Source organism: Quercus suber, unplaced genomic scaffold (genome assembly GCF_002906115.3).
Source record: "Quercus suber isolate HL8 unplaced genomic scaffold, Cork oak 2.0 scaffold_299, whole genome shotgun sequence".
Classification (NCBI taxonomy): domain Eukaryota; kingdom Viridiplantae; phylum Streptophyta; class Magnoliopsida; order Fagales; family Fagaceae; genus Quercus; species Quercus suber.
This window is the reverse complement of record NW_027069755.1, coordinates 377,406-395,718: the sequence shown is the minus strand read 5'-3', so window position 1 is coordinate 395,718 and position 18,313 is coordinate 377,406. Positions and strand designations below refer to the sequence as shown.

The following is an 18,313-nucleotide window of genomic DNA, read 5'->3' as shown; positions in this document are numbered from 1 at the left end:
AAAAAAATATTTTTAAAAAAAAAAAAAAAAAAAAAAAAAAAACCAAAACAAAAACAAAAACTTAGGAAAAAAACATTTTTCATCTTTTATGTTTGGAGTAGTTTATAATTCCTCCTTAAACTTTAAAATTAAGCAATTTTTCTCTTAATATCTGGAAAATAGCAAATATGTCATATTATTATTCTCTTAGTTAAACCCTAATAAAAGCTTATGATTCTTAAAATATTTTATTGTGTAATGTCAAAAATACTCCCACTAAATTTTAACATCCCAATTTAATTTTTTTTTTTAATGTATTTTGAGTTTTAGGCGGTAGTAATTCTTGAAAAGTTGGAATGATGATATAACGTATTTTATTTGTTATCTAAAGAACATTGATTTTCTAGGTTTAAATTTTTGAAATTTATAATTTACTTAATGGAAAAAATTTGATGACTCATGCCTTTTGTTATCTTTTTTTTTTCCTTAGCAAAACTCAATTGCTTATTATTGAAAGATGATGATATTCGTTATCATTCTTAGAAATTTTTAAAAAGGGGATATTTTGCCTCTAGCAAATAGGTACTAAAAAACTATTATAGTAAAATAGATATTTATATTTTAAATATCTACCTTAACTTTGTGTGTGATAGAAATTCTTATATAAATGAGATTAACTTTTTATGACATAATTGTCAAAATTCTTAAAATTAATGTCTCTTTTGATTAATGTAAATGTTTATGTACTTTAAAAATCAAATGATTTATTTCTTTGTTTTGTGATATAAATAAAATTTAGAATTGACTTTAATCACTAATTTTTTTTTCCATAGCAAGCACATGTCTTGCACGTGCTGCCTTAAGTAGTATTCCATAAATCATTTTATGTCAGTCCTGTTTCGCTTTTTTTGTTTTTTTTTTTTGAAATTCCCTTTACTTCGTTTTGGAGAGAGAGATGGAGGGGATGTACATGTACCATCCAAAGTTAGATTTTACATCGATATCAAGTTATAAAAAGAGCCTAAATCGTGTCCTTCAAAAAAGAAAAGAAAAAAGGAGAGACGTAAATCATGTTATATTTAAGTAATCATTCATGTTTGAAAAGCTTTCTTTTCCCCAGTTTTGGCAAACAAAATTGTTTCACCTTGTTGTGTTGAGCTTTCGCTAGAGATCTTGTTTCTCCTTGGGTTGAGATTTCGCTCGACGAAGAGTTGGAATGGTAGGATTTACCCATCTTATTCAACCAATTACCACATGGGATACCCATTAGTTTAGTGCCAAATTGGCACCTTTGTGGAGCTGAAAACATGTACCCGTGTAATCTTGGTTCTTTAGAAACCTAGGGATCCTGGTTGTTTATAATCTAGGGTCATATTAATGGGGTATTCTTAGAGCAATTATAAATAAATCATTTTAGAAAAATTTTGACATCACTTTTATGAGAAATATAAAAAGCTGTAAAAAAAAAATTGCTAATGTTTTTTTTTTTTTTCCACATAAAAGATTTCTAAAAATATATCTTAAACCAAAGCCCTTGACTTAAGGCATAACTTTTTCCTATAATTATTGAATTATCATAGGAAAAAAAAAAATCTATTACAATATTTTTATTATAGGTATTGAGTCTATTATTATTTTTGGGTCCTATAAGGATCATAAGTAGATCATTACTAATTACTCAAACGAACATTATAAGAACAGTTGTATCTATGGATTTAGTGAAAACAGTTGCCACTATTAAACACTCCCTTCAATTAATTTTTTTAGATGGGAACTTCGATTGATTTATTTTCTCGTCAAACCCGAGCCTGTCAACTATTATTATTATTATTTTTTTTTTGAGAATAAATCAACTATTATTTATAATAGTTAGAAATCCTACATTACTACAGTAGTACTCCAACCCATTCCCCCACCCCCCTTGCTCTAAGGCTTGGAGAGGTACCATCCCCGGCAAATAGGCAAATGGTCGGAGCCTGTCAACTTAATCAGCCATAAGGCTTGTAATATTGGAATTTCAATTCTTAGGTTTCGACGTTCATGTGGTGGCATACAAATGGACTAGAAAAGTTTATAATGAATTTGGGCATCTCATTTTTTTTTTTTTTTTTTAAATAATTGAAAAGGGGAGGTGGAGGTGACTATGTGTGACTCGCCCCCTTGGGTATGACCATAGGGGCACTCCTCCACTAGGGAATATTGGATTGAACCATAACTACTGTGATTAGGATGCCACAAACCTCACCCTAGCATCCCAAGAGAGCTAGCAGTAAGATGCAACACATGAGTGCTCCCACCTCCCATCCTTAGTACTCACTAGGGTTCGAACGAGGGATCATTGCGCATGCGTGCGGGATCCTTACTGCTAGGCCACCCCTCCTGGGGCTTGGGCATCTCATGACAACATGAAAATCAAGCTTGAAGTATGACTGAATGACTCAGTCGCAAGCAAGTCACGGCATTCTTTTAGCATGTACAAAATCATTCCAAAATGCAATTACAGTTTCTTTCACATAAATATGTCCAAAATACCCAAGATTTCACTATTCACTTCCTCCACTTCCAAAATCAATCACATCAGGTAGCGTATAATTCTTATATAATTATTGCATTGAAAAATTTACAACTTTCACATAAGCTTTAAGAATACACCAATACGTGAAGAATATGGATTATAGAGAACGCATAAAACAACTAAAATGGTAAAATATAACAAAAGGTCAAGGATTTATTACCAAACTCTCCTTGCATTAAGGTTAACCACAATACAAAAATTAGCTACCCCAGGTAATAACATGGAGATTATTATCTATTTGCCCCATATTTTTGTCTCTATAAGGACTATTCTCTCTTTTATTTTTCTATTTTAAATAAATGTAACCAAAAAAAAAAAGGTACAACCAAATGATAAGAGTGAGCTTATTTTCAGCAATGATGAATTCCATCCATCTTCCAGCACATAGAGCTCCTTCACTTTCTGCCCATTCTCCATTCCAAGTACCTCTCCACACTTTCCAGTCCACAGTGCTCCTTCACAACAGGCATCGTAGCAGGAACCTCCAACTGGAATGTTGAACTACACTCATCTTTGCCACTCCAAGAGAGAAGCTGTTTTCTGGCTTCTTTAATAGCTGCTCTAGTAGCACAGTGAACTGAAGCTGCTAAAATTAAAGGTGGCTCCCCAGAAGCTGCACAAAACAGCTTTTGATTTTATACACTACTAATTGATCAAACTACATACATCACTCTACCCGATGACAATTTGCGCCTACAAACTATATTAATTTTAGGAGTGTGTTTTGATAACTAACTCAAATTAGATCCTTTCCAGTGTCTGCCAGGATAGCACACTGCATAATTTAAAGGGAAGTAGACATTACGTCAGTCTATGGCTAAAGCCATGAGCAACACAATGTATAAGATGTTTTTGGAAAAGGATTAGTATGATTTCAATATTCTGTAAAAAGATCCCCTCCACTTCACAGTTCACAGTTAAGATTTTATTTTCTGAATCTAACAGTGTACATACCACCACAAATTTCAATGACTTGGCTGTCTGTGCACCCTCAGATTTATAATATTTACTTTGAATCATGAATCAGATCCATTTCAAATGGAGAGGATCCTTTTCCCTTTTATTTTACATTTCACTATTTTAAGTTCATTAAAATAAGGGTGGTTTTGAAATTTCATACTCATTGCAATGGCCTTAGTTATAAGCAAAGAGGTCCTATCAAAGAAGTAGGCGAATCTAGTTTAGTTAATAGGTCTTCTTGTTTGGCCTTAGTTTATTCTTCTTTCAATATTTTTACAATAAATCATAAAGTTCTCATAGTTTCAACAGATCAAGATCATCAATGATCTGCTTCATCAATTAGTTTCAATTTCAACTACTTAGACGCATCTGGAAGGTTTTCAAGTAAAGCCATTTGCATTTAAAACAAAAATTCGAAGAGACATACCTTTTGAAGAAAGAACACGTTTTTGATGATGTCCACTTTTTTGTATTTCAACATTGAATTGTTTGGGTATGGTGTCAAGTGTAGGAATCTTGTATGTCCATGTACCTTCCGCAACCACCAATCCATCTGAATTTGTCAGGTATTCCTCAAGCATGAAAAACCCAACTCCTTGGACAAAAGCTCCTTCAATCTGCAAGAAGCAACTTCAGATATCATAATTTATAAGTGAAAGGAGATATTTTGAGCATCCAGTTAGTAATGTATCAACATTCTAACATAAATACTTGTATGCAACAAAAGCGTTGGGTTCTGCAAGGTGAATTTCTTCTGGACAAAACCAAGCCAATACATACGAAGCAAAGAAGCAGCTCAAGTTTGATTGTGGATTGGAGAGGAAAGGTGGAAGAAAGGTTCAGAATGGATTGAGGAGTCTTTGTGTGAGCTGTATGAGGTGAAATTCACACGAAGCAAAAAGAAGGCTTCACATCTATATGAGTAGTGTTTGGTTGGGTTTTGGCCAACGAAATAGCAGCACTACTAAGTTTAGTTTTTTTTTTTTTTGGTTAAGTAACGAAAAATTTTATTAGAAAAAAGCAAACCTAGTACACCAGCGGTGTAGTAAGAGAGAAATACAATCAATTCAAAATACAGTGATCAAGCAATTGTAAGAGAGAAAAACAAGAGGGAGGGAGAAAAGCAGCACTCCAATTCAACAAAGTATGGAGAAAGAAGGCTTTAATTTCTAGGATATTCTGTTCACATCCCTCAAAACTTCTGGAATTCAATTCTTGCCAAAGTCCACGTAGATTACATTAGCCAGTGAAACAGCTACAATTGTTTGAGATAAAAATGACTCCACACAGGACCATAGTCAGCACAGCACCCTCCCCCACCCTTTCCAGAAGGCAGAAAAGAATCATTGGCTGGGAAACTGAGATTTTCCAGAGCAACGTGTGCAATGTAGACTAAAAGAAATAAGGACCTTCATTTGCTAGGGAAGTATGGCACCTAAAGAGACTATATGGACTAAATGTGTCATAACCCGAGGAAAGAGCTAGGCATATCTACGTTATACCCTAAAAGGAATAGTCACAATTGAGATTGCTCATAATCATAATAATATAACCTAGAACGATTTAGCACATGCCTGATATAGTACTCAACACATGCCACACGTCACTTCCACAATCTAAATCCACACATAAATCCAAACAATCCAAGATATTACATTTTCCCACGATTAAATCATTATGTCCTCATCAAGGCACGTGTTGCATTGCAGTTTCCCCAGCACATAAGGCGTTACTAGGTTGGTTATGCTACAATATGTCACTACCGGAGAAAAGTGCTAAACACATTTGTATTATACCCCAAAAGGAATATAAAAATTTGGGTTCCTTATAATTGTTTATATAACTCTGATTGACCTATTTCATGCCCGATGTAAGATGGGACTCAACACAAGCCCACATAACACCTTCACAATCTAAGTTCACACGCAAAACCAAACAAATTAAGGTATTAGTTTTTCTTTTTTGATAAGTCAAACAATTTGAGGTATTGCAATAAGGACTAGTCACAACTAGAATCTCTCTAATCACTTTTATAGCCCAATTCAACTTGGTACATGCCTAAAGTGGGACTTAGCACCCGTCCAAGACTTTCATAATCCAAATCCACACAATCTGAGCGATTTTAATCTCCCTCATTTAAAACCTAACGTCCTGTTTTAATTGTTTGAACTCCTAGATCTTATGTAGTCTTAGGCTTGGTGGGAAAAAATTCTTATTCCTATTTCCCCTATAAGAATTCAGTCCCTGTACCTTGAAAAAATGTGGAAATATTTCCTTCGTCTTAGCCTCACTCTCCCAATTGGCTTCCTTAATGGCATGATTCCACCAGAATACTTTAACCATGAGGATATTCTTGGTAGGTAAACCATGCTCTTTTCTATACAGAATTTGAATTGGTTGCTCTTCATTTGAAAAATCCTCATTGATTTTGATTGTTTTTGGTAACATCTTTTTTTTTATACCATAAATGAAAGTTAAAAGTTAAGGGGATTTGACCCTAGATCTAATCTAATCCCACAGTAGGGATTGGAATGTTAGTAGACCAAATCCTTTTGGGGTTTAACGCAGATATGGTTAGCACTTCCTTACCTTATGACAAAATGAAATAAGAGACTCCTTCAGTTGCTTAGTGAAGTGTGTGTGATTGTTTTTATACATTCAAGATTATGTTACATTTGGTATAACTCTAAGTAACATCACACCATGTAATAACTTTTTATTAAATTAATATTTGAAAATCCCACTATTAGATTACATGTTCTCTGTATTCTTAAAACACATGCCAAATTTTGTGCCAATCAAATGCTATTTAATATTCGATCCATTTTATGCGCAATCTTATAATACAAAAACTTGAAATTAAAATATTTGATAGATGAGATAGTTATTGATTTCTAATCATGTTGAAATTTTGTATGTATCTAAGAAGAAAATGTAATCCAACCGGTGGATTTGTCAAAATTTGCAACCAATAAAAAATATTGAATTGTGCAACATTATCTAAAGTTACACTAGGTGTAACTTTTTTTTTTTATGACAATCTACACTAAGTGTAACTTGAACTCAATGCACGCACGTGCACACACAATATATATATAGCTCATAGGATTAAAATTAGACAAACCTGTCCTAAATCCACAGCAGGGTTGAGACTCTGTCCACAATCATAGATAATGTCAGTTTGCAAAATTGTGGTTTCTCCTGTCAAAATATTCACCTCCACCTGTGACACCAAACTTTTGTTATTGAATTTTAGCCGATATTTGTATTTTCACTGAGTGTGACTTGTAATGCAATATGGTACCCTGGAAGTGTGCCCTCATGCAACTTTATCTAAAGAAGCACCTCTTTAGTTCCAAAATAAGCAAATGTGGAAGCAATAAGGTATTAGAGGTAAACTTGCCTCACTCACTGCGGCACCATAGGTTCGATATTGCATGGAAGTAAGGTCAGGGACAAAGAAAGAACTTGCTGATAAGTTCACAGAGAGCATGTAGGCCTACAATTTCATAAATTTGAGTCAGTTGAAAAGATGCAATGTATCAAATCAAGAAATTCCAAAAGGAAAATTCATGCTAGGAGCACAACCAAAATTATTTCAGAATTTATAAGTTTAGATTTTTTTTTTTTTTTTTTTTTTTGAGATACTAGATTTTTTTTTTATTAGGATTGAGATGTCCTTTAGGATGTAATTGTGCCTTAATGTAATCCTTGAAGCCTATTAAAAGAGGCTCTAAGAATGGTTTTAGCATTGCAATTTGAATAAAAGTTTTTAATTAGAGATATTTCTCTCTAGCATGGTGGTGATTTCAAGCACCCTTAGGTGGTGAAGCCTACGGTTTTTAGGCAAATTCTAAGCAGTGAAGCTTAGAATTTCCCTGCCTTCTCTTCTTTTCCCTTCTTTCTATTTCTACCCTTTCCATCCTAAATAAAAAATGCAAGTAAAAATCCTGCCTCCTAGGGCAATTTTTCATACAACAAGCAACTACTTCACAAAATTACACCTTTCATTTGTGGGAGTTATATATGCCTTGACACAATCCAAAACCAGTGAAGGTTGTTTATTTGTTGAGTTACATTTCAAATAAATAATAAATGTCATTTAAAAAAAGATCATTCATTGCAGCTTAGAATCTGAGAAATATGTTAAAGCTTGAGATTCTAAGATATATATGTCCCAGCTTGAGGGGAAGTGTTATGAGTAGTATTTATACGTAATTACAACTCTTCTTCTTCTTCTTTCTTTTCCTTTTTTTTTTTTTTTTTTTTCCTCATTAAAAAAAAGAGTAGTATTTAATATTTATATGTTAAGAGGCAAATTTGTAATAATATACTAACGTTATAGTACAGATATTAAACATGTGTGTTAGGATAAATTAACTAACCCTAAGGAGTATTTAGCTTTTCCGAATTCTTTTAGGGTTTTGCTTCTGTATAAGCAAGTCCCCTGGTCTTGTAGCAAACAATTAAAGCACTTTGATAATCAGTTGTTAAGCATATTATGCTCTCATTTAATGGTGATACTACAAAAGGCTAGGTTGATATCTCAAAGCTTCTAATTTATTTCTTTCTTCTTCATCTTCAAGTTAGAGCCACAACCAGACCCCTAGAAAACCCTTTTCAACCCTCAGTTAGTCCTAAAATTCCTATTTTATAAACCATGTGACAGCCCACTGTAAATTAGCTTCAAAAAGTTACTGTTCATGAGTACAGTTCACACTGGACAGCAGCTTGGTTCTTAGTTTTCTTGCAACCCTCCATAAATTTTAAAATTGCCTTCTAATAAACAAACCTTAAAATCTAAAGGCTCAAAGCCAAATACTCTCCTCATGGAAAGTTTAATATCCCAATCAAAGGCCACCTTACATCAATTTATTTCCCATATCTAGATTGTTGCTACATTTTTCATTACCTTGACAAACAAAGATTTTTGATAATTATGTTTATGGTCCTACTTTCAGGTCAAAGGGTTGAATTAGGATAAGTTCTTGATTAACAAAGGCTTGGAAATAAGGTCTTGATTATCACATCCCATGTTCAAAAGGGGAAGGAAAAAAAAAAAAAATTTGTCCAAAGAGCACATAGCTACCTGATCAATAAGCATCTCCCATTTAATGGAACCCATTTGATCCTGCAACCTTTCCCTGAGAGGCCTGAGTCTTTCAACCAAAATATTGCAGCAAAGCCTCACTGCTTCACAGCTTGACTCAGATGTTGTGCTCCCAGCAGTAAAACCCCCTTGAATTAAACTCAAGCTATCAGACTGAATGACCCGTACTTTATCCAACAGAGCTCCAACTCCATCACATTGGATTGAACTGAGACCAAATGCAGCCATCTGTTTTACCTTTGTCCAGAGCCCCTGGCCGAGCTCAATCCCACCGACTTCAACAACAATAGACCCATCACTTAAAATGCTTACTTTTCCTGGTGTGGGTCTTACAAAAAATTCATGCACAATAGGTATACGAGAAATGCCCCTTTTCCTCCATTTATTGTCCCTATTAAATTCTTTCACAATTTCAGTTCTCTGGTGTAAGCTTGATGACACGGCCAACTTATCCCATATAGAAGGTAAAGTATACTCGAGAGGTTCATCTGCATTACTCCCATAGAATAAGTTAAGGCTGTTGTATGTGTGGAGATTTATGCTTCTGACAGAATCAACATCCATTGAAAGGGTAGATGCTACGTGTTCAATAACAGCTTCAGCAATAAATGATCCCTGTACTTCCCCAGGTGCCCGCATTGCAGATTTACTTGAATGATTTGTTTTGCATACCTTTATATCAAAGGATAAAGCACCCCAGTCATACTTTTTAAGTGGACCTAGTATGTTATGTGGCATAATTGGACTTATATCTGGAGACAACCCAGCATTAATTAATATGTCAAGTTGTAATGCTGTAATCTTCCCATTAGACTTGAATCCTACGCTGTAAGTTATTTTCATGGGATGCCTTCCTCCTGCCATTATCATATCAGTCTTGCGATCAAGATATATCCTGACAGGGCGACGCAATTTGTGTGCTGCAAGTGCACATGCTGTAGCAACCTAAAACATCAGTGTAAGTATTTGTGCTAGTGGTTTTATTTTTAACAGAAGTAATAGAGTATTTAATAGTTTCTATCAAATGATACAGAGAACCAAATCAACAAAAACGAGAGAGAGAGAGAGAGAGAGAGAGAGATATTTAAAAACAAAAACTGGAAATCATATACACAGAGATTAAGGATCTTAGAATCATATAAAACTCCAGTTTAAAGTGGTGTATTCTCATGTCAAACCAAGGCTGAGCGAATTAAAATATAAAAAAAGGTTCACAATGAAGTTATCCTTTCCAATCTAACATCCAAAGATAAATTGACCGTAGGCATCCATTTAAATAAAACTTCTTATATGGGCATGGCATTAGACACAACCAAAAGGATCAAGGACGGGTGGAACCATGATTTCATCTTTGGGGTTAGAAAGCATGAAACAAAAAGTTTCCATCTTTCAAGAACCAAAAATATACTAAGATTCAAAACTAAATTAATATATGAAAATCTATTTCAATATTGAAAAAATATAAATAAAATAAAAAACACAAAAGAATTGTTTTTAATACATTTCAACTCAATAATCACCTATTAAAATAGAACTTGACCTTGTTTGGAATCCCAAAATTTATCTATGATTGATTATGTAATAAATTTTGCTACAATTTCCCTTTCAATATACACAATCAAAGACCACTTTAAAAATTCATCCTCCATTTTATTGCGAAGCCAAGTTTTGACAATATTCATGGTGGGAAAATTCGAATATTGTAGTTGGCTTTCCTATCATCTACATATCAAGTAAAAAACATATTTATTATCTCATTATATATTCACTATTGACTAACTAAAAAATAATTAGTGTTGCCAAGTTAAAAATTTTAGGCAAAAACATCTTTTGATCCCTATATTTTGGCCTTATCTTAAACTTGGTCCTCAAGTTTTAACAGTTTTCATTTTGGTCCTTATATTTTTAAACTAGCTAAATGCTATTTTTAAACTAGTAGTGACGTCCATCAGCCACATAGGCATTTTTCGTAAGTGAGATGATGGTGGGACAAAATGACAGGATGTTTAAAAATAAAAAAGGACCACAGTGAAAGCTATGAGAACTAGGACCATTTTGAAAATAAGGCCAAAATATAAGGACCAAAAAAGTGTTTTTACCAAATTATAATTAAAAAAAATTCAAACAAAAACAGATGTTCTTAAAATTACCCAGTCTCAATCACATAATGTGTTACCATGTGTAAAAAAAAAAAAAAAAAAGCACCTAAACAAATTGTTTAGGTTTAGTCAGCAACAACATGACAACATCCTAATCCCAAATTTTAATTTTAATTTTTTAAAGTTGTGTCCCAAACAACATAAAGTGAGTAACAAAACACAGTCATTTGAAAAAGAAAAGAAAAGGAAGGAACAAAAGCAAAAAATTCCAAAACACTAATTTGAATGTGTGTATGTGTATATATAAAAGAAGTTGACAAACAAATTGATATTAGTAACACTTAGAAATTTGGAGCGACAATGGATGGGATAACTATTTTATTTGTTGAATTTATGGGACAATTTCTTTTCTTTTCTTTTCTTCTTTTTTTTTTTTTGGGGGGGGGGGGGTGGGGGTGGTGGGGAAGGGAAGAGGGTGGATGGACCCCTTAGTATAAACATTGCTTCACCCTAAAATGGACGCAACAATAAAATTGAAGAATAGAAAATAAAGAAAGATAACCTAGTAGTTGGCATCAATCAAGAGAGAACAAACCTATAAGTCATTTACAGTGATTCAATCATTCTTAACTATAGAAAGTTGAGGTTCATTTTACAGCGGTTACAAATGTTAATTTTAGACCAGAACTGTAGACAGGGTATCTGATATATGACAAAAGCTCTGGTACTAATTAATTTAGCAAAGGGAAGATTCTAGGAGGTAGGCAATTAGGATTGTTTGGGTTAGGCATTTGTGCTGGAAATGATGTAATATATATATATATATATTTGAGGTAGAGTTTCATATATGCTAAGCAATAGATTTGATTTGAAGGTCAAACAGACAAAACTCAAGTTCAACTGCATTTTGATATTTTGGGATTCTTAGGGAGCTATTTGAAGGACATGATGTTTTTGGATTTTAAGACTTTGATTTTTAGAGAAAGATGGAAACACAATTCAGGTATGGGTTTGCTGGAATCAATTTAAATCACTGAAAAATTAAAGGGAAAAATTACACCTAGGGTTTCGTCAAAAACACACTTAAGACAAAAATTGCATCACACAAAACTCCAAAGCATAATGCTGAAAAGTTCAATAACTTGTTCCCCATTGAATTGAAAGCATTACATCATTTTTATAGAAGTAAACCTAACTGTAATAGCAGTTGGACGTACCAAATTCAAACTAAATAACTAATAAAACTCGCAATATAAACCAAAAATAACCTAATAAAACCCAAAAAGCAAGACCTAACACCCAAAACTACAGCCCATGACAGGAAGCTCAACATCAAAGTTGTCAATTCCTTTGCAGAGACCATTTCGGTTTATTTATATATATATATAACTACTCTCTTGTGTTGATTGTTTTGCTAGCTCCTCTTTGGACCGGCATTAGAAAAGAATCAGGTAAGTAAGAAATAACTCTCCTGCTATCTATCACCACTTCCTAGTTCCTACTAACAATACCAGATTAAACCAGTTCAATAACAATTTCAGACTGCAAGAAAGCAAGGTATGAGAACATTTTCTAGAAAAAAAGAGAGGCTAAGATCCAATATATTTTGCATGAAAGGGTATGGGAGAATTATGAGTAAATGACAAAAGACATATTCTTAATAATTAAAAATAAAAAAACATATCATAAGTGAGTATAGTAAATGAAAAAATAACACATTCTCAATGAAAATAATAATAAAATTCCATATGTGAGTAAAATAAAGGAAATAAAAAGGACTTTAGGAAACAAATAATGAATTTTTTACATACCAGCCAAAACCACAATACCGGTCAAAATTTAGTAGAATGGACTGAAATGGGCGGAATTGGCTGAAATGAATTGGAATTCAGAACTAGATAGAATGGAGGGGTGATTAGTACCGGTTCACTAACTGGAATGGAATATTCCGGCTGTTCCGGGTGGAATAGATCGGAATTGATAACATTGCTCAACATATTACAAAACTAGCTTCTCATTGCCTACATCAATGTCAATAGTGAAAATAAATTTTGTAAAAAAAAAGTTAAAATAAGGAGATTTTTATACAAGATACTCACAGGCATGGCTTTGATGGACTTTCCACCAAATGCTCCCCCAACCCTTCTCGTAATTACGCGGACATTATGTTCAGGAACACCGAGACATCTTGCAATCACAGCATGTGTCCACTCAGGGACCTGACTTGAACTATAAACCACCATGCAGTTGTCTTCATCTGGTATAGCAAGGGCAGCTTGCGACTCCATATAGAAATAGTATTGTGACCCAAGTTTAACCTGAATGTCACAATTCCAAAAAAGAAAAAAATTTGAGAACAATCATGCATTCTATTAGTGGACGACTAAAAAGATATAACCATTTCAACAATCCTGATTAATCTTTCTTTTTGATTGCCATATTTACATTTGAAATGAAGAAAAATTGAATATCCATACATAAGCCTTTTTTTTTTGGGGGGGGGGGGGGGTGTTTGGGAAAGGAAAGAAAAAGAATGGCATGTATATGACAAGTACCTCAGCAGAAAGAATTTTATGATCAGCTTCAGCCATTCCTTTCGATATATCACCAACTTCTTTTGGGTAAAACATAGGAGGAACCTCAAAAAGGCTAGATCTCTTAACAGCCTCTTCTACAGAGAGAATTGGAGGTTCTAAATTTTCCAAGTCATAATCAACCACAGCAAACTTTATAGCTTTATCTGCATGTTTCTGTGTATCTGCAACCTACAAAGTCAGTTTAATGAGTATATCATGCAGAAACTCCAAAAAGGAATTAATTTTTTAATACGAACAAGGAATTAAATGAATTTGTGTATTATCTCATAGGGTATACATTTGTAATCAATGGAAATGAAGGTCATATATTTCTAGAGAAGAATAATGGAATCATCGAATTACCACAAATGCAAGACGCTGACCGGCACACTGAGTAAGCTCCTCAGCAAATAAAGGTTCAGCACCAAAAATGCTTTTTGATCCTATATTTTCTCCACCTTTCGGGATGTCTTTAAAAGTAATAATTGAAGCCACTCCATCTGGAAGTGGTTTAGGCTGGAATTGTATACCTTTTACCCATGCCAAAGGCTTTGTGCTATAAATGAATGTTCCGTGTAGGCAATTTTCTGGTGAAGGAATGTCATCCACATAGAAAGCCTCACCTACTTGACCAGCATGAGTTAGTTATCTAATTCTTCAAGGAGCTTCCAGCAATAATTGAAGATATATAACAAAGAGTAACAGAAAAGGAAATAATTGTGTTAATCTGATATCACTAATCATCAGCAGAAACAATAGAAAAATATATCAACTCACATAAGACTACTGTTGTCTAGGCTAGGTAATAATAATCAATCATAATGAAGCTGACAACCTATGTAACAGCAGTTGCATAGTTACTGTTGGTTCCGAGGAGGAATTTGCGTGCTTGCAGTAATTTCCCAGAGAGAAAGAGAAGGAGATATGATTAACACTAGTTATACATAAGCACAAAAATGGGGAAAAGGTAAATTTAGGAACGTTGTGATTCAAAAATTCAAATTGTTCAATTCATTTAAGCCTTTAAGGTGGCAGGTCAAGTTTCAAACAAGAAACATGAGGCCACCAAACAGCAGAAGGATGCTGGTAATGATTGTATTGAATATAATATAAAAATAAAAATGAACCCAAATAAAAACAAAACCATTTTCACTATGCACATATCCATGTGCAGTATTACGAACCAGAAGCTTGGATGGCAGCTCCAGATTTTGAAATTGGCTCACCAACTGGATGATACTCTTCACTTAATTCAATCACCTGCTTACCGGATGATAGCAAACTTGGGAGGTTATCATGAGCTAGCTGAACATGATTCTGGTTTATTTTGTAAGCATTAACATTCTTGATATATCCTTCTAACAAAACATTAGAAATTTTACCACCATTGTCAATTAAGGGGCTAAAGAAATCAAAAAGATAACCTATGGCCAAGCTTGACCTATAGGCAGGAGAGGAAGTGCCATCTTCAGGTACCACAATGGCTTTAACTAATTTGGTAGCTTCATATAGAACATCTAAACTTAAAATTTTTCCAGCTAAAAATTCCTCCACCTGTCTTGCTCTAATTGCATGTTTAGTCCCATAAGCACCAAAAGCTAGCTGACAGTTATTTACTATGATTCCATCAGAAGTTTTACATGGAGAAACTTCAGCCAAGAATGCAGCATTTAAATAGGGCAATGCATTTCCAAGAGGTCGTGGTGCAGCTCGATAGGTTTCAAAGAGCAACATAGTGTCAGTTTCAGATGAAATATTTTTTATTGATTCCCAGGATGGGATTTTAACATTAAGAAGTAAAGTTTTGGAACTCAAAGGAGGCCTTTCTAGAAACTCCTCCAACATAATCCTTTCACATGTAGGACCGGTCATTATATATACCATTGAACCCACAGCAACAAGAATCGTAGCAATATCAGAAGGAAAATTCTTCCTTTGTGCCATCATCAAGTTTCCCCCTATACTAGCTGTATTCCGGATGAAGCCTGAAGCAATTTTCTCCATATGGTTGGCAATTTTTTTGAACACCATCTCACTCTTTGGGTGAAATTCACTTTTGTTTTCTTCCTTTAAAGCTTCAATAGCTTTAGAGATTGTGATGATCGCTCCAATCTCAATCCCTTTTGGATCTCTTCGAATCGATGAGAGCTCAGGAATATACCGTAGATCAATATATCTGTCATAGCATTCTAGTTCCTTGTAATAACCCATTCCAGTGTTGCCAGCAACTAATTTAATCAAGCTCCCATCATCGGTCTCATTAGATTCCAAGAAGCTTTGGAGTTCCTTGACACTAACAGGATTGTACCAATAAATTCCTTTAGAATCCAAAAGCGTGGAAGACCTGATTTCCTTCTTCAGGAACTCAGGAAATGTACAAATCTCTTTGTTACGGTTATAGAAAGGTAATCTACTCATCTTTACTTCCTTACTCTCTCCCTTTCTCCAAAAAGAGTTGAGCCCCAAATCCTCCACATCAACATCAACCGCAAAACTCTTGCAGGCATCGGCTATTGATCTATATCCAGTACAACGACAAAGGTTTCCTGAAATAGCCTTTTCAGCTTCAGAAACTGTCAGCTTGGAGAATCCAGGAGAGGGCTCTGATTGATTGGCCTTTTCAGCATTGACCAGAGCTGCAAAGAGTGAAACACACATTCCAGGAGTACAAAACCCACATTGAGAAGCATGGAAACCAGCGAACCTTTGATGAATTGGGTGGAACCCATCTTTGCTATTTCCAAGGCCTTCAGTTGTTGTAATAGAATATCCATTTATGCTGCAAAGTAGAGTAAGACATGAACTTGCAGTAAAATCCTCAACCTGATCAAGCACAGGATCGTACTTTGACAGTAAAACAACACAAGCACCGCAACCACCTGCAACAATGACCATTTCAAGAAACCATTTCAATGATAATTAGAAATTATTCATATCTTAGGTAAACCTAATTTCAATCAAATTAAGATGATTAAAAAGCTGCCACAATTCACAATTCAGAATCATCAGCATAAAAGAAAGACTCTTGCTCGTTGATTAAAAATATGAGAGCGCCATTTTGGATTACAGGTTTAAGGTGCTTGACTTTGTAGTAAAGAAAAAAACAAGGCTAAAATGCAAAACCCATCCTCTAAGTTTCTACAGAATTCATTTTAGTCTTCTAACTTTGCTTTCATTTATTTCAGTCATTTAACTTTCAAGTTTATTCAATTAAGGCTTTTTCATCAACTTTTGTTATATATTGTGGTTAATTTTTCAATTTTTAAAATTTTTCTTTAAGTTTTTTAAATTAAAAAAAATCTAATTAATGATTGAAGAATATTTTTCAGATTTTTTTTTTTCAAAAAATTTTAACAAAATGTTATGGAAAGTCCTTAATTGAATAAATATGAAATTTAAGGAACTGAAATAAACGAAAGGAAAGTTAAAGAACTGAAATGAATTTTTGGTGAAACGAGAGTAAGTTTTGCGTTTTAGCCTTAAAAAAAAAAAAAAACTAACCTTAGCTCAATACTCAAATCACATAATCAACGCTAAAGCAATGAGAGGGTATTAATCTCTACACACACACATATACTGTGATTCCCCTCGACAGGTTTAAGCAACACCTAAACAACTCATTTTCCTAAGAGGAAAATTAATCAGAATCTAACAATCCAGAATTTTCTTATATACTTATACAAAGACACATACAACAAAATCCATGTCATCAAAAGTGCATTTTTCTAGCCAAAATCTAACACAAAGAGTACACAACAAAGAGCAATTTTTTTTTTTTTTTGTTGACAAAGAGTAAAGTTATCACAGCAGATACAGTCCATAACAAGCAATGTTGTTCACATCATAACAAAAGAAGAAAACTCAACTACCCATCTAAGAGAATGTATACCTGAATGAAATTTAATCTTGAATTCTCTGTAACACAAAATAATATAGCTACACGCATTGACACACGCACACACGAACCTTCACCACAGCTGAGCTTGACACTCTTGAAGCGAGTTCTGGAACGCAAGAACTCAAGCAAAGTAGTTGAAGGGTCAACAGTGGAGAGCTCAAACCTCTCTCCATTTACAGCAAAAACTAGATTGTTTCTGGTTTCTCTCTCCACCGCCATCTTGGAGAAAGACAAACTGACAAACTCAGCTGAACTCAACTCATTTCCTTAAAAGCAGTGCAACAGCAATAGTGTTTTTTTTTTTTTTTTTTTTGGAGAGAGAGAAAAAAGTCAAAAGTAATATTTGTTTGCTTCGGTTTGTACTAATGCACACTGGCTCGCTGACAATAATGCAATAATGTCACATGGAAAGAATTTTTGTTTTGATAAAATGCAAAATGACCCGAGTTTTTAGCTTCATTTTTAAACAGGCCAAGTAAATTGCCAATTTAGTGTTATAAACCCCTCTCACAATTAAAGGATTTTATATATAATTTTCGGCCAAGAAAAATAAAATGAATAACACGTGACTGCATGTTTCTCAAAAATAAAATAATAACGTCATTGTATATTTCACACAGGTTATTGTACACAACTATATATATATATATAATTTCTTTTTAGAAATTGTGATTTTTTTTCATTGAAATCATAATTTATTATTATTTTTTTTATAGAGTTTTAACATATGATATTTGAAGTCTAAGAATTATCATTAGACTAAGACATCAATTAATTTTTAATTTAGACAAAAATTAAATTTTAAATATTTTATTTAATTATTAAAAATTTTACCAGTTAAATTAATTGAAACTCACCATAACTTATTTATTTACTATTAATAATAATCCTCGGTGTGTGCTAATATTTAATATTTAGCCAAATGGTAGTAGTAATAATATGTAGGTCGGAGCAACAGTTGAATCGAGAAATACTAAAATAGCTAACCTCAAAATCCATGCAAATAGATCTTACAAAAATGGGACCTTGTCAGTTGTCACATGGGCATCACACTCACATGCGGATTCTATTAACAGGAGCAGAGTGATTTATTGAAACTTGCGATACATTATAATT

The 18,313-nt window shown here is 33.7% G+C and overlaps 1 protein-coding gene across 3 annotated transcripts; it reads right to left on the bottom strand.

Annotated features, from left to right (window-relative positions):
• Positions 1-2,687: 2,687 nt before the first annotated feature.
• LOC112009948 (abscisic-aldehyde oxidase) lies at positions 2,688-17,496 on the bottom strand. Of its 3 annotated transcripts, none has more exons than XM_065782357.1 (10): positions 17,266-17,495; positions 14,484-16,178; positions 13,663-13,922; positions 13,279-13,488; positions 12,823-13,041; positions 8,604-9,569; positions 6,918-7,013; positions 6,639-6,737; positions 3,942-4,131; positions 2,688-3,131 (listed from the first exon to the last, which is right to left on the bottom strand). In XM_065782357.1, the coding sequence occupies exons 1-10, from the start codon at positions 17,414-17,416 to the stop codon at positions 2,950-2,952; spliced, it is 4,068 nt and encodes a 1,355-aa protein (XP_065638429.1). In that variant the 5' UTR covers positions 17,417-17,495; the 3' UTR covers positions 2,688-2,949. The 3 variants fall into 3 exon arrangements, with proteins under 3 accessions (XP_065638429.1, XP_023898071.2, XP_065638430.1); XM_024042303.2 differs by having other exon boundaries at positions 2,688-3,167; positions 17,266-17,494; XM_065782358.1 differs by lacking the exon at positions 2,688-3,131 and adding an exon at positions 3,195-3,329 and having other exon boundaries at positions 17,266-17,496.
• Between the last annotated feature and the right edge of the window lie 817 nt (positions 17,497-18,313).

What these genes read in the sequence shown, in the direction of transcription:
- LOC112009948 (XM_024042303.2), bottom strand. Translation starts at nt 17,416, where the DNA reads ATGGCGGTGGAGAGAGAAACCAGAAACAATCTAGTTTTTGCTGTAAAT. An exon ending in CAAGCTCAGCTGTGGTGAAG is followed by an intron (nt 16,179 to 17,265) that starts GTTCGTGTGTGC and finishes TCATTGTTGCAG; the next exon opens with GTGGTTGCGGTGCTTGTGTT. An exon ending in ACGTGTTCTTTCTTCAAAAG is followed by an intron (nt 3,168 to 3,941) that starts GTATGTCTCTTC and finishes TGTTTTGTGCAG; the next exon opens with CTTCTGGGGAGCCACCTTTA.